This window comes from Chelonoidis abingdonii, chromosome 14, assembly GCF_003597395.2.
Source record: "Chelonoidis abingdonii isolate Lonesome George chromosome 14, CheloAbing_2.0, whole genome shotgun sequence".
Taxonomy (NCBI): domain Eukaryota; kingdom Metazoa; phylum Chordata; order Testudines; family Testudinidae; genus Chelonoidis; species Chelonoidis abingdonii.
In genome coordinates this window covers 24,351,901-24,373,504 of record NC_133782.1, presented here as the reverse complement: position 1 = coordinate 24,373,504, position 21,604 = coordinate 24,351,901, and the positions used below count along the sequence as shown (strand labels likewise).

General features: G+C 40.6%; 1 protein-coding gene across 5 annotated transcripts in view; it reads right to left on the bottom strand.

The window, feature by feature from the left end:
* The window catches only part of PTPRT (protein tyrosine phosphatase receptor type T), a 715,857-nt gene that overhangs the window by 137,558 nt on the left and 556,695 nt on the right, over positions 1–21,604 (bottom strand). For all 5 annotated transcript variants that reach the window (XM_075072298.1, XM_075072299.1, XM_075072301.1 and 2 more), the window contains exons 12-13: positions 19,041–19,314; positions 6,137–6,173 (exon numbers count right to left, since the gene is read on the bottom strand). In XM_075072298.1, coding sequence (XP_074928399.1) covers positions 6,137–6,173; positions 19,041–19,314 — 311 coding nt within the window. The remainder of the gene's footprint in view (positions 1–6,136; positions 6,174–19,040; positions 19,315–21,604) is intronic.

Below are 21,604 nucleotides of genomic sequence, written 5' to 3'. Positions count from 1 at the left end.
CTGACTTTCAACTTTGTTCCTGCTGTTCCAGCTTGGGGCCTTTCTTGGTTAGAGACCAACAATCACACCAAGCAGTTTAGAAGCGCCAAGGGGCAGACCGATGTCCACTAGGAAGTGGGCTGAGGTCATTAATTCATTTCATTTCTGGCCTGATCCACATTTGGACTGAGTTCTCTAACAAATAAAGGTTAATGCATTATCTCACTGAGTCAGAAACCTTCCACAATACACATTTTAAATCAATTTAGTTATATCAAGCTACAACATTTGAGGAAAATAAGGATGCTCACCAGCCAGATGGACATCTGAATATTAAGAAGCTTGATTTCTTTTCCCGGTGGGAATATTTTTCATAAAAAGTGACGTAAGTGTTGCTGTTATTAACATTTAATTATGGTGCTACAGGAATCTATACTTAAAATAACTTTTGGAAGGGAGAGACATGTTAAGGAAAAACATTTTTGTGTATCTAACCTAAGCAATGCAATGAAGTTTTTTGAAATAAATAGCACAGAATGGAATAAACCTGTCAAAAGAATAACATTCAAGTGCATCAAAAGACAAAATGCAATACACAGATGATGTGGGATTAGATTTGTTTAAAGAATACATTATCTGTCTACCAAACCAGAATATATTTAAGAAAACAATGGGACTCAAATGAAGTTGAAGGAACAAGACCTATTAGAGGAACAGTTTTCTCATGAAACAACATTATGTGGGTAGTCGGATTTATTTCCTCTGACTTTCTATTGTTATTTTCACTGGCATTATTTTTGTAACAAATATTTTTCTTCCACAATATTCCATTGGTCACTTTTAAGACTTGGGTTCATTTCTGAGCTCTCATGATTGATATACACTCAACTCTCCCAGGCAGCTACTTCTGTTGAATGACAAAATTCCTTCTGCTTAATGATGTACTAGAAAAGGACTGAAGAGCCTCACTCTGCATTTCATGCTTCTGAGCCTGCAAGGCACTCAGGTACCAAGCCTGGTATCCTGTCTGTTCTATCTTCTCAGAGCTGCCATCTTGCAAAGTCAATATTCATTTAGGAAGGGGAATGAAGCCAATTTAAGAATGACCTTACAGCACTGAAAGTGGAACACATCCCTACAAGGATTTCATTCAACTCAAATAACTCCACATCACACCCCTGTATATTGAATCCCATGTCTTTTAAGTTAAGTTGAAGGAAACTGGATTTCCGCCCCCCCCCCCCACATTTAAACTTTCTGGATAAAATTAAATGTTGATGGGTGCAAAAAAAGCATTGATAGCACTGGACACAACACTGGCATGAGGGTACAAGTTTATTACACACAGCTCTGAAAATGCATTCAGAATCAGGTTGCCAAACACATGCCAAGGTCTGAGCTTCTCCTGTGGCTGTCTGTGGTAATTTTTTGTGACATGAACTAGTTTAAGACCACCAGTTTGAGGGTTTGATTCTGCAAAGCTCTGTGCTATGAAACTCCCACTGATTTCAGTGGAAGTTTGGCACACTGCTTGTAGGATCTGGTCTTTTGTTTTTTTCTTGCCCACTACTTAGTAATGGAACCCAGGTTTCCAAAGTAAAAAGCGAGTGCATTAACCCAGCACCAGGAAGTGCCATGGTCACTTTGAGTGCACTGCGGGCAGCAATGTGAGAACATCTCCAAGTACACTCAAGGTGACATTCACCAGCTGGAGAGGGCCAACATGAAATCAGTGCACCACTTATGACCTACCTGAGTGCTATTTTGAGGACAGCTGTTGCTTTGGACTTCTGTGGCCCTCTGCACAGTGGTGAATTTCACCTTCTGTGCAAAAGAGTGGCATGCCAGAGAAAAACCTCCTTTAAATAATAGAGTAACTTCAAAATTGGGCTCCCCACGCACGCAAAATACGAAACAAAAAAAATCAAGAAACTGCTCAACTCCTTCAAGTTTTTAATGATCTTCCTTGTCCTGAATTGATAATCACCTGTGCTCAGGAGGTTAGGCGGGTTTCGGGTGGTCACCTGTTGCCTACTTAGTACTGCTAAGAACAAGGAAAACAGTTCCCAGGCAGCATGCACAAGAAAAAAAAAAAAAGGAAAATAAAAATAAAAAATGTACCACTTAATGATTAAAATTGCATTTTTTTTAATTTGCAAGAACTCACATTTAAAAGAAAAAAGAAATGAATATCAGGATATAAATATCAAGAAGAGCCATTAACAAGCCCTTTGTCATGGGCACAATTAGGTGTTGAAATGTATTTATTGCATTCTGAGAGTAAAAGAGGTAATCTTTTCTTCTCAGGAAGAGGTTGCAGTTTTCTCAAAGAAAGTGTCAATATAAATATGCACTGGGTGCTGGGAAGAAGGGAGATCAGTTAATTCCAAAAGAATGGATCAAATTAAAATAAATAAAATAAAATGAATGCCATCAAGGAAACTAAGTAGCAAAGTGAATAAAAAAACTCTTTAAATTAAAATGGCGTGGCAGAGAGCTGATAAATTGGGGTTTAATTTCAAGCTCATTTTTAAATGCTAATAATCATCATCCAAGGTGACTAACACTTTTATAATTTTCTCTCTTTCTCTCTCTCTTTTTTTTCCACAGCAATTTAAAAAGAGGAGTAACCTGCCTGTGGAGAGACATTTATGAATGGTTGAGGTAAGAGATTTGAGGCCAATACCACTGAAAGCAAATACATGCATATATAAGGGTAATGGTGTTAATTAGTGAGCTAAAATGTATTAGCGAATTATGAAATAGCTACAGGAGATGAGACAAATGCAATAAGCTTTCTGATGCATCATCAACATCATGGCAAAGTCTGACTTTAATGCCTAGCGAGAGTCTAACCTTCCCTGTCCCACTATTTATGGGAGGGGTCAAATCTTGCCCCGGACAGTGCTGTAAGGAGGAGACGGGATGGTGGCAGATACACTCTAGAAATTCTGCCTTCCACAGTAGAATTCCACCAGTTGTATCTTGGAGAATGTGCTGCTGATAGCGCTAACTGGTGAAACTGATCCCAATGCAGCGTGTTAGCATAAAACCTATGCACCCCTTAAGTCCCACTTAAGCTATTCGGGACATTACGGGTGCACAGGCCTTGTACTGGACCTCTGTTTGGGGTCAATTTCACTCAACAAGGAGCACTGTGCTTGCTCAGAAAGAGCATGCTGCGGAACACAGCATGTGAGTGAGATGGTGAGGGGCTGGATCCCCCCACACCCACCCCATTCACAAGCTGCCTTTGCCCTTTAGGAGCTAGTGCTCTAGAGAAGTCCATCTTTCCGAGTAAGGAATCCCTGAACAGAGCTTAGCTGAAATGAAAATGAAGGGCCAGTCTGAACATCTTTATGCTAAACACGAGATTTCAATGACATCATAATATGATTAGGCAAAACTAGTCTGCTGTGAAGTATCTTGACTACCCCTATTTATTTATTAAACTAAAACAGTTTAAGAAGGGTTGTCTAATTTTCTGAGAGAGTTGAATTTAAAGGCAAATGCCCTCCCCGTCCGGCTGGAACAGTGACAATGGAATGGTTTGTTGAACTTCTCAAGTAATTAAAGTTACTCAGCTTTTTGTCTGGTGCCTCACAGCTATAATGTGCTATAATCTCCCAGTAACACACTACCTGTCAAGTCTTATTGCTTAATTATTCTCACATTCAAGTTTACTGCCCATGTTAATGACAGTTTAAGAGAATATCTGCCAGACTTAAGCACAGTTAATGGTCTTGATTCTAACCTCACTTTCACCAGTGTAAATCAGGAGTAACTCAACTGAAGCTGATGGGATTACTCTGGGGTAAAACATATGTAAGTAAGATCAGGCCCGCAGACTGAAAAGGGAGTCTATAAAAGGACATTAAAGAGTCTCACATTTATTCTCTCTCAACAGCTCCCAAACAAACTGTGGTCATTCTATGACACAAGTCAAAAGTGAACTTTCTAATTGCCAGTGCTGGTAGACCAGCCAGGAATCTGAAAGCTTTACTCTGTCTGCCTCTTATAAAGACACCATAGTCACACATTAGCAGACATCTTGAGCATCATCGGCAAAGCTAAGATGGGATACATTGGGTAAGATGGCGCCATTCTAAGAGAATTTTTTTTTACCCTAATCACAATGTAACTATGGTTATGCAAATACACCTGGCTATTGCGCTAGTAGCAGAGATGTGCAATATGTTTACAGACATGGGGCATGACTCCCTTCTTACAGATGGCTGTTTAGTGGCATGGTTCTATTGACTTGTAAAAAGTTATTACTAGGAGGAGAAACAGCTTCATGATATTTGGGTAGCTTATAACAAGAAAGATTCTTAATCACAGACAGGGAATATTTTGCTGTATGCTCAACTTCCCCAGATTGAGCAATCCCCCTTTTCACCTGCTATTTGCAGAGGTACCATTTGTAGACATGAACAAATGTTGTACCATTGGGAATACTAATGCTGCTGAAACATAATCCCTGAGTGTCCTAGTCAACATTGTATCTTTGGATATGCCAAAGCAGTATGGCATAAAGTTACCCCATAGATATATTTATTCCAGTGCCCTAGTTTTTGATCAGACATTCAAACATGTACAGTTGCATTTCATGCCAAAGGAAAAAAAAAAGGAAAGAAAAAAGCACATATTGAAAAGTACATGTAACAAAAAAGGAAAAAAAAAAAAGAGAACAAAAAACACCAGTCCTCAAGATAATGAAGACACGAGACACTTTCCTGTAAATCAAAAGTAACGCCCACTGAGAGCGAATGAGCATGTGCACACACGAGTGAGAAAATGAGCACTTGCCCTATACATTACTTTCATAAATTTCTGCTCTTTTCCATTCATGCCAACCAAGAACAGTGCTGAGGACAGTGTTTACCATGAGATAATGACTTTCAGAGTCTTGAGTAGCTCTACCCATTCTTATTATATCTGTCACTAGTGTAGATCGTCCAAGATTTCTCATGCTAAAAGGGCACAGACATTCAAGAATGATAGAATACAAGTAAGCTGGTGGCTCTTTTGATAGCCTGCTGGGCTAATAAAACACAATCCATTTGGAAAACTCTCTCAATCTTCAAATGCTTATTTAAACCTACTGCAAACTATCCAAACCTAACCAGGCCATCCTAACCAGGAGAAGTTACAAGAACAGGAATTCTTGCTTCCTTGCCAGATGTGTGCTACTCCCTGCTTTTGGCTGGACCATAAACACAGTAATGCAGCACTTCCATATCCAGTCCCAGAACTAGGAACTACAGAGATGAAAGAATGTAATTATGGCTTTTGAAAAATGAAGTTATCTAGACTTTTCAAAACCTCAGAAGATACCCCAGTCACATTCTGGGCAAAACGTGTGTATAGCTTCTTGTTCTACCCAAACTTCTTTCACCTGTTCCTATCTCCCTCTCTCATCCAAACCTCCTCCTACCACCAGAAAGCCAAGAGAGTGATCTGAAATGGACGTGTAACTCAAGGTTTAGATAAAGTGATGGAGTAGGGAGGAGAGAGATTTTGAGACACAGAATGTTTGGAACCCAGAGATAGGAATTAAGATGATGGTTTGATCAGGAACCTCTACAGAGGAAAGCAACAAGAAGGGGTAGGGGACATTACACAACAGCATAGCCACAAGCACATGAGGGAGAAACGGCTCATCCTCTTTGGGTTTACAATGGTGACACAAGCTGTTTACCACACCAGATGTTGGCAGAGAAACAACCCCACCCCCTTCAAAGTGACTCTGTGGATACGTCTCACAAACAGCTGGGAGGAGTTAATCCCAGCTTGGGTAGACCTACACATGCTAGCTCTGATTGAGTTTGCATGCTAAAAATAGCAGTGTGGTTGCAGCATCACAGGGGCAGCTGGGGCTAACCACCTAAATACATACCAAGGACCTTTGCACTAAGGCAGCTAGCCCAAGCCACTGCCTGGGCTGCTGCAGCTACACTGGTGTTTTAGGAAGCTAACTTGATCAGACCCTACATACAGGAAAGTAGTTTTGGAAACAGGCGTTTTGCCTGGACAACCTACACCTGCTTTAAATGAGGACCACTATTTGAGTGATAATTGTAATTAAGTTGTGTCACCATTGTAGCTTTCACCATATTGGCATAAGCTTGCAACCAGGAAGAAGAGTCTCACATACCTTTTGTCGCCAGTCGGACACAGTTGATTTTGGTCTCCTGAAAATAATAAAATATAGGAGATCATCAGGGTGTTTTGTTATTTGTCCATTTAGAACAAGTTTTAAAAACACAATAATAAAATAAAGTCACTTTTTCCCTACATGTCATCTCTGAAAATTTTGCACCTTCTTCCTTTTCTATTAAACACTTTATACTAATCAATTTGTGGACAGTTGCTCCAATAAGTAACTGTTAGAAAGTTACAGGGACAACACATTTGCAATTTTTCTTCTACTGCATGTGTGACGGAACATAGTGAGTTGATTGACTAGTGGGCTTTACCAGTTTAACAACCTAATTTGATAACAGGCAGAGAATCCCTACAGTCACACACAAAAATGCATGCAATTATACACCTAATTTCCATGCACAATTGCTACAGTTAACCCCATCTGCTGCACTTTGATGTGACTGCTGGTCCCAAGCCAGGTAAAGTGGGAAGGATGGAGCGCAAGGCTAACTATGTAGTCTTATAAAACACAAATACCCTCTCTCATTTTCATTATAAAAATGGAACCAGGCTACCATTTTGGTAAAAATGGCTGCTCAGCAGAGAGTACTGCCAACTCCACATGTTGCATGAAGCATCCTAGGGAAATCCAGTCTCTGGAAGCCAAGACCCCAAAAAGTTTAAAGCTGGGAGCAAGGAAACATTTCAAAGTTGGTACAGGAATGTGAGAACAATGTTTCAAACAGCAAAGACCTTGCAGATTATGAGGCAGATGGACAACTACGGACTTGAATCCTGGGCAGCAGTGACAGCAGACTGACAGACGAGGATAGGAAGCGCTTCAAACATCTCATTTAGTCAAGTCATAGTGACAACACACTCTCAAAGGGGGTAACGCTCACTATGACAGACTTGGTGGAAAAAACACCTATGAACTGGAAACCTATCAACCAACCACTATATGCACCACATTCCAAACCCGAATCATAACGATGTCAATCATACAGTGATATGCGCTGACAGAGGAACACAACGATGAGGATAAAGGGAGGTTCTATAACTGCCTACAAAGTATGCTTGACAGAATACCAAAACAGGATTTACTTCTTGTGATAGGTGATTTTAATGGTAATGTAGAATGCAGTAACCATGGAAGGGACAGAGCAATGGGGAAGCCCTGGTTAGAGATCATTAACCAAAATGGCAAGAGTCTCACTGAACTGTACTTGGCGTCCGATCTAGCTCTTGCAAGCACCTGTTCTCTCATAAAGACATACATAAAGAAACATGGAATTCACCAGATAGCAAAACAAAAAACAGACTGATCACATCTGCATCAGCTCAAGAGGCAAAGGCTAATTGAGTAACAGATGTCAGCAGTGACCAGAATCTTTGCATTGCCAACATAAAATTCAAATGGAGACAGATCAACTTTAAACAGAAAGCAGCCAAGAAAATCAACTGCACAGAGCGGAAAATAAAAGAGTACCATGAGAAATTCAACCTTGAGCTAAGGAACAGAGCTGAGGCACTGCCAGAGGCCGAAGAAGGTGTGACACTGACTGGACCTGAAGAAAAATGGGCAGTGGTCAGAGACAATGAGATTCAAGCTGCAGTAGTCATAGTACACAGAGCAAGAATTGGACAAGCCAAGAGATGTGGTGTCTTATTGAGAAAAGACAAGCACTGAACGGAAAATTCCTGAATGCTAAGACCAATGAGATATTGAAAAACTCAAAGGGAGAGTACAAGAAAGCACACACAGCAGTGAAAAGCAAACATATGTTGAAGAACCAGCAGCTGAAGCTGCTGCTACGATAGGAAATCACAGAGCTATTTACTGAGTGACTAAAATCCTGTGTGGAAACTTCAAAACAGGAAATGGGCCAATAAAAAGTAAAGATGGAAAAATGCTGACAACTCAGGTAGAACAGAACAACAAATGGGCAGCACATTTCAAAGAAGTCCTCAACAGACCCAGCCCTACCTCAGCACCAGAGTTTGATGAAATACGCGAACCTGACCAACTTGATATCAACATCGCTCGAACAGAGATGTCAGAAGTACAGGCTGCAGTCAAGAAGCTGAAAAAAACAAAACGGCAAGAGATGATCAAATCACAGCAGAAATGCTAAAAGCTCTTGACCCTTCCATCCTAATGAAACTGGCAGAGCTGTGCAATGAAGTCTGGGAAACAGAGACCACAACATAACCCATGAAGACCTAGAATAAATCTCAGGATACCCAAAAAGGGTGATCTTACTAACTGCAGCCACTGAAGAGGAGTCACACTATTCTTGGTTGTAGTGAAAGTCGTCTGTAGTGTGATACTACATAGGATGAGAGAGGCAGTGGATGCAACACTTAGGGAAGAACAGGCTGGATTCAGGCTCAAGAGATCCTGCATAGATCAGATATTCACACTGGAGACCATCATAGAAGAATGTGTAGTAGGCAGGCTTCCCTTCTTATCAATTTCATGGATTTTCAAAAGGCATTTGACTGCCTGCATAAGCATATATTGTGGAATACTCCACAATCTCATGGAATTCCAGCCGAAGTCTTTATCATCATCATCATCAAATCTATGTACAGCAAAGAAAAGTGAGCTGTAAGAGTGAACAACAAGACATCAAAGTGATTCAATGTGGACACTGGAATGAAACAAGGCTGCATTCTATCTCTACAGTTGTTTGACACATCCATAGACTGGATAATGAAGAAGTGTATTAGCAATACAAATACTGGCATAGTATGGGTAGTTGGTAAATGCCTAGAAGACCTAGACTTTGGTATGATATCATGCTGTTGAGCAACGCCCCAAAAAAACTACAAACAAAACAGACACCTTGGCAAAAACTGCAGGCCAAAAAGGGCCCAAAATCAGTTACGCCAAAACAAACATCCCTGAAACCTGTATGTCAAAAATAGCATGATATTAGAAGGTAAAGATATAAAAAAGTAGAACTGTTCATTTACCTGGATAGCCCCATCTTAGCCAACAGAGACCTCAAGGATAGGAAAGGCATCGATAGCATTCGCTAAACTCAACCATGGAACTCAAAGATGTACAGTAACAAAACAGAACGGAGAATTTTCAATGCCAATGTAATCTCAGTGCTAGCATGTGGCTGCAAGAACTAGAGAGCTGTTTAAACATTAGATAGAAAACTAGATGCCTTTGAAAATAAGTGCCTTTGAAAGATCCTGGGCATTGGACAGAGACTTTATCATCAAAAAAGAGATCTGAGAAAACACCAGCCAGCAGCTTGTTTCCACCAGAATCAGAAGGAAGTGCTTGACGTATCTGAGGCACGGGCTCTGGATGCCAACACACAGATTCACTCTCACATGTAGCTGTCAAGTGAAAACCAACAGGATTGAGGAAATGAGGGAGCCCAAAGAAAACCTTAAGAACCTTCAGAAGGGAGGGCGGAACAGTCAAACTCAACATCACAGAGCAGGTGGAAGCAGCACCTAACGATAGCATTAACGCATCAACATTGACTTAAGAAAGATGTAATAATAATTGCTACAATTCCTGAAAATTGGGCATTTCCATACACACATGGCTACAGAGATACCTAACTAGCTATTTGCACATGCAACTATCTGATGTGTGTGTGAAACAAACGGCATGCTATTGATCAGCTCTACCAAACAGATTGACCCACAATCCAAACCATCCCAGGTCATTCAGTACAGAGCTGGGACAACACCCACATCTTTTATCTGATTCCTCTTGGATTCTGATTATTTGTAGGGGGAGGAGGGGGGAGATCTGAACTAACCATAGTTCTGTGTTTGTTTTTTCTAGAAACCAAAACCAAGTCAGCTTTTCAGCCCATGTCCACTGAATACATACCATCACCAGCATTCCAAGTACCTCACTCTATGCTATAGTCATTACTGGAAGATTATGCTCGTAACACACAACTGCCTTACATATCTTAACATGTTGCTGTGGTCAGTAGAGTGACTTTGTGAGACAGTCATCTGCTGCAGGGTTTTCTTAGCACTTATGTCTTTAAACAATCTTGTGCATGTCTCAAGTGTAATGAATATTGCATAAATTACCATATGCAACAATGCTGCATTAATATGTATGCCATGTGTGTTCTGGAAGTGACAGTATGTATCTTGCTCCCTCCTACAGTAACAACACACACATTTTCAAAGAGTAACTTTGTTCAAATGGCACTTTCTTATGGAAAAGCATGGCACAGACAATCCTTGACCCCAGCACAGGAGCATGGCCATAAGGTGGGAAGGTGGCAAAGTACCTTCACCTCCGTACATACTTTGCACAAAGACAAGGGACAACTACAGTTCTTGTGCTCTGCAAAGAGCAAGGAAGGTGGTGATTCACACGTAGCCATAGCACCTCGCCATGAAACAGTCTGTGGGGTGGTGCAGCTTGTTGACCTGTATGGGAAACACTTGTGCTTTCTAAGGGATAACCCCTCCCAAAGCTCCCATTGTGCCTACACACTGCCCCTACCCCTAACTCCACCCTGCCATGCAAGCTTGTGCTTGAGTTTATCCCTGAGTCATATCTGCTTGGTTAACTGACCCCACAAAAAATAGTACAACTGTCAGCCCTGCAGAGCCAATACAGTTGCAGAAGGGAGAGCTGTATTCAGTGATGCCTCATGCATCATCACCTAGAATGGCAAGCTACTGTGCAATTCCAGAATCTTTATTGTCAGTGATGAAATATGAAGTAGAATGAACACAGCTTTATTTTCAGAGACTACACTCATTGCAACAATGGGTGCAATAAAAAATGAAATCTTGTTGTGACTTAGAAGTTGAGCAAATGGGACCGGAAAAGTCATTGATTGAGTGGGATATAAAAGTAGCATTGTGGCTGTCCACAATTAATATATAAAGTCCCAAATTTGGTCTTGAATGTTTTCGTATGTTTCTGTAGCTCCTTGTTAGCTATCAAGTACAACAGCCAGCTGGAAAAATTAATCAATGTAAAGAAAAAGAACAGGTGAGAAACCAAAGAGGAAAGCTTGTTAATGATGCCGTAACTGATCTCATCTGAGCATGTGCATATCCCTTGCACAGGGTAATTTGAGAAGACAGAACATAGTGTATGCTGTTTGCATTTACATCTGCTAATTGCTATATTTAACACAGACGAATTGCACTTATTAAAAGACAACACTTCGGTATTGCCAAAAGCAAGGGCAATCACTCCAGAAACAAGACATCTGGACTTCGGAACTACAGTCCAAAATACTTCATCCAAGGAACGAAGGGCAACTGCAGCCTGAGAGGACAACCCACAGACAGGCTCTGGGATGTAATGGTTGAAGTGGAAGGTCTGGGAGACAGGATCCTTGGTCTGTATTCTTGATTAGGACTGGTCAAAATATTTCCATCTAGGTTGCTTTCTGACAGAAAATTGTATTTTCAAGAAAGCTATTTCTTCCTGAAAAGTGTCGGTTACCCATAGAGAATTGAGAGTCTGTCAAAAACTTTCCTGTAAAAATCCCCCCAAAATTTTTTCCAATAAAAAGTTAATATTTTCCTTGTTTAATAAAAGAAATTCTGATCAGCTCTATAACTTACTTAGCCAAACTCTTTATGTGACCACAGATAGTTCTAGACCTCCATCCCTCAGTTTACACACCAGTAAAATGGGAATACACAGAGGTAAACCCCAGTTATCCAGATGGCTCAAGAGACACACACACAAAATCACAAAATAGAAACATCAGAAAAAAATTAAGAGTTTCAGAAAAATGAAAACCATCTTCTACAATTTCAGTTTTCTGAATTCTGGATACAGTTATTTAAGCTATTGAGATAATGGGACTTAAGTTCTACTTTCCAGCCTCATAGAAGTGATGTGAAATTTAATTAATACTTGTAAAGATCTTAGTGATCTCCATATGCAAGATCCTATATTTTAGTGTGTAGAGTACAGTTTTATTATTTTAAATGTGAAAAGATTATGATTGAAAAGTTAGTCAAACTCAAGAGGTGCCAAAACTGAGGTTCTGACAGCAGGGTTAATTTGGCTGTGTGTATATCCAGTTTGTTTTACTGCAGACATTTTATAATGCAAGCAATAGTATATTAAGGTACACATATTTTAACCAGAAAACCAAGAAGAAGAAAATACTATAGCACATATGTGCAACTGGATTAAGTTAACGCTGTTCTGAATTTCTTGGATTTATCATTTTCTTGTTCTCTCTCTTTCTCACCCCCTACCCCCTTTAAAGATAAAGATAATTCGTCTAGCTTAACACTATGAACTTTTAAAGGATTCCACTTAGGTTTTCAAGTTCACATCTCACTGAAGTGCACTGGGTGATGAAGAGGCAAGTTCTGCCTTCACTGGCTGCTGCTATTTGGATAAGGACAATCCTGCAGAAAAGGGTACCAGGGCAAGACATATATTTAATTTGGCAGTTGTATCTGCAACAGAAAGAGACAAAAAACTTATTTAAAAAGAAAAAAAAACTAACACTTGAAAATTGACAGACTACAGATGCAGCTTCTACTAGTGTTTTCCCCTCTACAGCCTCATATTTTCCATCCTATTAATATTACCAGTTTTTTGCTCTGGGTCTATAAGGTATTTACCATCTCTCTCATGTAGAATACCCTATCAGCAGCCTGAGAGCCACTGCCCTTAGGCCTGTCAAGTAAGGTAGAGGGGAAAATGGGTGGAGCTTCATTAGACTACAAAAATAATAGTAGGTACCAACTTAGCAGGCTGAGAATTAACTTTCAAATCCCTACAGTTTATGCCGTGATCTTGGAAGGATTTACACATGTGCTTAACTTTAACCTGTAATTGAAGCCAACTGAATCATGTGTGTGTAAAATGAACAATGTGCACAAGTCTTTGGAAGGTCAAGGCAATGATTTTTAATTCCCTTCACCAACCCAGGCAAAGTTCCAGTCCTCAAGGAGGATTAGGTCCACCCCAAATTGCAGCTTCCCAATTTCAGCTATTTTTGATGTAACTTAAATAAAAGAGTACTTGGAATTTTTTTAAATTATTGTTATTTACAATTGGAAAAAAAATATTTTCTCCCACTCTCCCATAACTTGAACACCGATTAAGGAATTTTGCTCAACCTAAATAAATAAATAAAAAATCCTCAGGCAAAAAGCTACCAAGGAAAGATTCAGCCGCAATATTTAGAAAGTTATCCATGTATGAAAACAAGGGATTACTGAGGCTGCAAAACAGTCTCTGTACTGAAGGGCTGACCAGAGCTCACCCTAATATTCCAAGGCAAGGCTGGCACAAGGTTTGCAAGTAGGAAACATGACTAGATGCAAATGTGTACTGAAAATCCCACAGGCATATGTTGGAGTAGGGTCGTGTCATTTCTGACACAACTATTCCAAGTTGTGAAAAGCCCTTTATACAGTAATATTGCCAGTGGAATGATTTCTTTATGGCATGTAGAGCTTTTTAAAGTTGAAATTCACCCCTGAGAAGAAGAGTCACTTCAGGCCTAGACACCACTTCAGTTCTTAAAATAGGACTTAAAGTAGTTCATTGGCCTTTTATGGATTTATTCTCAAATTAAGTGCTGGCAGCTCTGCCTGCACCTCCAAAATCTTCCAAGAGCAGTAAAAAACCATGTTATACTGTGATCAGAACTGTCAGTAGCTGGAAATCCAGCATTAAGAATTGCATGAACATGCATGTAGTACAAATCATTAAGGCAAAAAAAATATATCAATAAGAAACTCTGCAGAGTCCATCATTGCTTCAAAAATGATATTCCCATTGATTGCTGAGGTGCTACTTTTCACACTCATGACCTAAAAACATCATTCACTTGTTGGACCATCAGGTTGCAATAACAAGCCAACATTGTCTCTCATATTATCTCTGACTGAGTTATGAAGACTCCTATTCAGAGGAAGAATGGCCCAGAATATTGAACTGTACAGTTTAAAAACTAAAGTGAACTTTGTATTTCAGAAGTGAAACACAGTGACTGCATGAAATCATTCTAAGAAACCCTTGTTTCTATGCTGGATAAAAACTCATCAGGCAGGACTGATTGCAGCCAGGAAAGTCTCCATCTTTGGATGTATTAGCTGGCTCAGACGCTGGAGACAGTCAGCAACAACTCTGGCAAAGCAGTTTCCTTATGTGAAACAGTTCGTGGGGAGATAGAAGAGAGTCACAATAGCACAATATTGCCCAGTTGCACTGGCCTCACCTTTTGACAGACGTAACACTGAAAGGGCCTGTGTCTTCTCAAGGGTGAGAACAGATGATATTGCTAGATAATGAATGGTTTCATGTGGCAAATTCCCTCATGCTTCATAGAGAGCAAGGAACATGCTGCGAAGCCAGTGGCACAATGTCACGCAGCAAATAACAATTAACTACCTGAATGACACCTTGAAGCCAGAGGTGAAAATAAACTCTGATCTTCAGATGAAGGTTCTACATGATGTGTTAAAGAAGCCGCTCTGCTAGAGCCAACCCCGTGAGTTTCCTTTCTATTGCCCACAGCTCCTTGTGTCATATCACGTATGCAACCATTTCTGTGGAACAAACAGTGGTTAATTGCTTCTCGTGCTCACACTCCCATGACCACAAAAGCCTAACTTGGTTGTTTTGTTTTTGTGGGGGGTTTTTTAACTTAAAACTCTTTGACATGTTTCAGTTCAGCATCTGGCTTTTGACAATCACTTGGACGGAAATTCACACAGTTTGGAAGCAGGTATTCTGTACAACAAAGCCAAAGTCCATTCTGTTTTCCACGTGTTCCTTTGACACCATTGTCTGGCAGCACCATCACATAGACCAAACTTCCTGTGACAGCCCAGAGAAAGGAATTCAATGAACAACGGCGATCTTATTCAGACGCTACAAAAACAAATACAGCATTACACAACAGAAGGCAGGAAAGCTCATGATCTGATTTTGCTGCAATTTGCCACACTTGTTTTGTATCCAGCTGTTAATTATGTTCTTTTCAACACAACAATCATGACTAATGGTAACAGAGCAGACAAGAACATCGACTGAGCACAGCTCGCCATTGAGTGTGAAGCAGAAACAATGCCATTCTATTGGCACCCCTTCTGCTAAAGCTGCTTTTTGACTCTATTCAGAAAGTTTATTCAAATTAAACTCCTACTAGAGTCCCTGTGTTTCCAGAGGGAGATGGTATGGTTCAGTGAGCAAAGGTAATTTCTCATTCAAGGTTCCAGGTGAGGAAAGATGTTCTGTCATTTCAAAATTGTGAGTGATTAATAGGGTTATAGAACACCTTGGTTTAACATGAGTGGAAAATACCCCACTGGGAGGTGTGGCAAATTGCCGGTACTGTTCTCTGGGTCTCGCGCTTTCTCTTCTCTGGGGTAGGTTCAGGGCGATATTGCTTGCCTCTGAACCAGTTCTTAATCACTCCCCTAGTGTCCTTGGAGGAGGGGAGTGGAGAGGGAGGGACCTGGGCCCGCCCTCTACTCCAGGTCCCAACCCAGGGGCCCTGGGGTTGTGGTGAACCACTTGACTAGCGGTTTCTTCCCCTGGGTTAATTCCCTCTCATACCCGTCAGCTTGTGAAGGGCTTCTCGCCTCTCTTCTATACAAGCCTGGTGCCCCTTACCTAGGGTTTCTGTTGGGCTTCCCAATCCACCGCAGCACTCCTCCAAACCTTCTATTTCTCTCTGGACAAACTCTTCTCTTCTGCAATCTGCACTCTGCTCCAATCCAACCTTTCTCCTTCAACTACCACCCCCTGTCTGACTGAAGCAGGGGTTTATATCCCATGACTGGAGTCAGGTGCTCTAACTGGAGTCAGGTGCTCTAACTGGAGTCAGGTGCTCTAATTGGCCACAGCTGTTCTAGTTAATCTAAAGCAAACCTTCCTCCCTTGGCAGGGAATAAGGCCCCCTGCTAACACTCTTATGCTGCCCTCTGGCCATGCTGTATCACAGAGGTTTACACATCCAGGTGTGACATGTGGCCAATTTTTTACCCTACCTTAAATGGGACTTTTTATTATTGTAACTGAAACTTAGCAGGCATAAATAACCAAGGGTGTAATTTTTCACCCACAATTATTTGCAGGCTCTGATAACATCACAGTCAATGATCTGCTTGATTTGTGGACGCATTTGGGTACGTACAACTGTAAATAACAAATCGCGCCTGCAAACAATTCTGGGAACAATGGTGAACCTGTATTTAGTGGTGTTTGAAAAATGATGTCTGGAAAATACAGGCCAATGTTTGAATATCTGGCCCAAAGTACTTTGTCCTGAAATGAGAAAGAAAGTGGATATTCACCTGAAGATCCAAATTCTGCTTTTGGAGCTACACACAGCAGAGGGCAGTCTATCACACTTTATACTTAGTGGACACTTTTTTCTATGCTCACCCTTAAGTTGCACCCTGAAAACACCCATTCACCTGCTGTGCCAATTAAATATATGTATGCAAGAGGCAACTAACTGCATATTCCAAGGGGAATTTGCATCAAAATTACTTGCTGTGCATGCAAATGTATTTTACACATGCAGAATGGTCTTAATGTATTTGAAGATAGACCTTTTGAATATTTAGACCTAAAAGCCCAGATCCATTAATGAGTAAGTGCCACCTGCAACCCATATATTTCTGCCTGTACCCAAAAGGTGCAGAATAACCCTGGTGACACAGTGACATGCATTAATATTGTACAGTCAAGTCAGACCCCTCATGTCCCTGCATTAGCTTGTAAACTCAAGAGTACACAGAGCATATGAAACCTTCCAGCTGCAGGTTTTCAGGGAAAAAACACAAGCCACACGTTGCTGCATTAATCCAGCATGCCAGGTGAAGCCTATATTTCCATTCATATTATCTATTTATGACATATTATTTTGTACTTCAGCAAATAAAGCTTTTCTTTCCCTGGGGACCCATTCACAAGCAATCAACTATCAAGCAAAGTAGACACAGACAAACATGTACATATATTTCACTCTTTTCTTTATAAAGGCAAATCTAATACTGAATTACATGAATAATGCCAGAAGGAAAAGATATCAGCTGGCGAGAAAGCCAAGGCGAGGAAACATCACAACATTAAAGAGTTTTGCTGCTCATAAGTTATGCTACAGATACCTTGCAATTGGAATGGTGATAAATGCTGGCAGTAAAAGTGGAACGTTATAAATGCTCATTAGCCTTGCTAGTCTATTAAATCAAGCCCAACACTTTGTGTGACTGTGGGTGTGTTTTCAGTGTAATGGGGAAGATACTGGATGGATACTTAACGTGGCATCTAAAGCTGTCATAAACAGATAGCTAAGGGTTAATGTCTCTTTCACCTGGAAAGGGTTAACAAACAACACCTGACCAGAGGACCAATCAGGAAACAAGATACTTTCAAATCTGGGTGGAGGGAAGTTTGGGTGTGGGTCCTTTGTTCTGGGAATGGTTTAGTTCCTTGTGTGAGACTCAGGAATTTGGGCTGGGTCCCCACTCTAATCTTCTGTTTCCAATTTGTAAGTACAAAGGTAGAAAGACATATAGGCTTTTACATTGTTTTCTGTATTTGCAAATGTGTAGTTTGCTGGAAATATTTTAATTGTATTTTTTCTGGATAAGGCTGTTTATCCATTTTCTATAAGCTGAAAGACCTGTAATATTTTTCATCTTAAATTTACAGAGATTATTTTACTCTTTTTGTCTTTTATTAAAACTTTCTTTTTTAAAGACCTAGTTGATTTTTTACTCCTGTTAATGCTAAAGGTATTGAGTCTGTATTCCCAAGGACTTGGGGGGAGGGGGGAATGGTTTAGTTCCTTGTGTGAGACTCAGGAATTTGGGCTGGGTCCCCACAGGGAAGGTTTGGGGAGACCAGAGTTTATCAGGTACTCAGAATCCTGATTGGTGGCAGCCTATCAGATCTAAGCTGGTAATTAAGCTTAGAGGATTTCATGCTGGTACCCATAGTTTGGACACTAAGGTTCAAATTTGGGAATTATACTATCACAAAAGCCTAAGTAGGTAGTTTACCTTTGCAATACGGTTTGGTATACAGTATTATCTTGCTCTTTCACAGGAAAATCTTGCATGAATTTATTAATGGAAAAGAGGACTGAATAAAGCACTGGTAAAAGTACTAAGAATACATTGGACACTGGCAGAATGTAGTAAAAAGTGCTAATAAGCTGGAAGATAAACTAGATGGCCTTTTCCATCTCTTGTTCCTATGATATGAATAATATTTCAGCGTGGTAAGGGTAGTACTCAGGAGCTGGAAGTAGAAAGGAATATTTTGTACCTGTGTTTTCTCCATTCTCAACCTTTCCACAATACAGGATAAATATTTCTAGGCATGCAGGTTGGGCTTTTCAAAAGGCTGCAGGGGAGTAAGACACTCATTTCCCATTGAAAGACTGAGGCACCTCTTAAATTTCGCTTCATCTGAAAATCCCAGCTGTAACTGCTGAACTAGGATATAGCCAGATTCAAGACTAGAGGCTAATCCTCCTTCACAGCTTTTTGCATTTCTCTTGTTTCATAATTTCTCCCCCAGTAATAACAAATTTGGAAGTGAAGATTATCTGGAAGTAGGAGGTCTGTCCTATAAGCCCCTTCCCTGGAGTTGGTGCAACTAAAAGGAAAAGAATGCACCACAGAAAGGAGCGTATTGCAGTAAAATATAACCAGCCCCTTTTGTTCGGGGTATTTCAGTAAAACACATCTCCAGTAACACCAGATGCACTATGTACAGCTTAATGTTCTGTTGCAGTTTTCAATGGAACAATGCACCAGATGCCAAAGCAGAGGACTAGTAGTGAAGTGTTTAATTTTCCTCAGGCTTTCTAAGGAAAAAAAGTGTGCATTTTTAGGAGGTGGGGGAATGGAGGTGGCCATATGTGCACAAATCCAGTCTCGGTTCTTACTGCACTTACTCCATTCGCTTTGCTGAGAGCCTGGAAGTAGATGCTGTAACTTTTCAGTGGTGAGAGTGGAGCATTCCAATAGCCATTGTAGGTCTTGTTGTCGCCCACCGTAAAGGGCTGTGTGACGGGCAGATTGATGGGCTTCAGCTCGGCCGCAAAGTAATGGGGTGAGTCAAGGCTGGAAGCATTCTTGTAGCTCACTGGAACAGAGAAGCACTCAATGATGTCTGCAGCCCTCCGTGCTTTCTGCAGCCTCTCTTCCTTGACAACAAGCTGATAGACACTAGGAGGGAGAGGAGGCGGGGAGGGAGAAAGAGAAATGAAGACAAGGTTAGAATACCAAGAAGCTCACCAACAAGGAAAGACAAAAGGCAAAGCTAAAGTAATACTGAGACAGGAAAATGTAGCACTGAAAAAATGCCATTCAATGGGACCCCCTTCACAGTTATGCAGCATATAGGCCCTTCTCCCCACTAATGGTTGCATTCCGCCGGTGCTCTGTGAACCAGATTCTGATAATTTAGTCTGCAGTAATTCCACTGAATTCAGTGGATTTACTCCCAATATGCCTTGGTGAAAATGAGAACAGATTTCAGTCTTATGTATGCTGTTTCTAAAGCACTCTGGGATTTTTTTAGGTCAAAAAGTGCATAAATGTGTAACATTATCTTACAAAATATTACATGTATATGGTGAAATTAATATGCACAAAGAATTGTAGTAATTGCAGCAACAGGCTCCAGTAACAAAGGTAGAGAGATGCATTAGGGGAATTCACAAGATAGAATTGTACGGTAGGAGGTACCCAGGACTTTCATCCCACTATGCATCAAATGAGATGGTGGTGGTTGAAAGTGATGGTGATGAATGTTTTTTTAAACAATTTATGCTAAGGATGTATGAACTAGTTTGAATAGAATAACAGATTCATAATTTGGCATGATATGTACTTGTGTATATTATATATTTGCTGCTACCTCTGTTCTTTTAGGTTCTCTCCTGGAGCAGAACTTCTGAAACAATAGGAGAAAGGCTCTCACATTAATTCCTCCATTAAGAGTCTCCTCCTAACCCCCCAAATAGCTAAAATTGGCATTCACATTGAAGCACAAAAGAACATAAGAATGGCCGTACTGGGTCAGACCAAAGGTCCATCCAGCCCAGTATCCTGTCTACCAACAGTGGCCAATGTCAGGTGCCCCAGAGGGAGTGAACCTAACAGGTAACGATCAAGTGATCTCTCTCCTGACATCCATCACTACACTCTGACAAACAGAGGCTAGGGACACCATTCCTTACCCATCCCTGGCTAATAGCCATTAATGCACTTAACCTCCATGAATTATATCCAGTTCTCTTTAAACCCTGTTTAGTCCTAGCCTTCACAACCTCCTCAGGCAAGGAGTTCCACAAGTTGACTGTGCACTGTGTGAAGAAGAACTTCTTTTATTTGTTTTAAACCTGCTGCCCATTAAATTTCATTTGGTGCCGCTAGTTCTTATATTATGGGAACAAGTAAATAACTTCTCCTTATTCACTTTCTCCACATCACTCATGATTTTATATACCTCTATCATATCCCCCCTTAGTCTCCTCTTTTCCCAGCTGAAAAGTCCTAGCCTCCTTAATCTCTCCTCATATAGGACCCATTCCAAATCCCTAATCATTTTAGTTGCCCTTCTCTGAACCTTTTCTAATGCCAATATATCTTTTTTGAGATGAGGAGACCACATCTATACACAGTATTCAAGATGTGGGCGTACCATGGATTTATATAAGGACAATAAAATATTCTCTGTCTCATTCTATATCCCCTTTTTAATGATTCCGAACATCCTGTTTGCTTTTTTGACCACTGCTGCACACTGCGTGGACGTCATCAGAGAATTATCCACAATGACTCCACTCCAATGATGTGGGTTTCTATCCCTTGCAACACTTTGTTTGAATATTAAAGCAATTCTGGATATTCTTTCTATATATATAAGTCTAATCCCAATTTGTATCCCATTAATCTCTTGATCTCAGTGATACCTTGCAGCAATTCTTGATGCTTCTAGCATAATTTTGCAGACCCAAGTAGGATTGTACAGCATCCAGATACACTTGGCTTTGTTTTCTGTCACAAACAGTTAACAAAGCCTTAAGTTCAGCACTGCTACAACTGTGACAGGCATAGTGACTCCTTAATACTACTCACTTATTTGACAAAGAATGAGATACCACTGCAGTCATTTCACTTTTTGTCGGGGTATTCACATATGCTGCCCTCACCTGTCTACATGAGAATAGCTCTTTGTCTAGTTAGACAGGAGAGATTGATGCAAAGATTAGAAACAGCCAGCATCATTCCAGTGGCTTTCAGAGGGTTATTGTTGCAGAAAGATTGGTCTGAAAAACTTTTAACATGCATCAGCACATCCACAGGAAACAGAGGTGGGGGGGGACCAATAAAGCAGGCCAGAGAGATCAAACAGCTAATCTGCACATTTAGATTAATCACCAACTAACTTCTGGGGATACTTAGCACCACTCCCATGGGAAAGAGAGCCCTCAGACAAATGCTGAAAAGC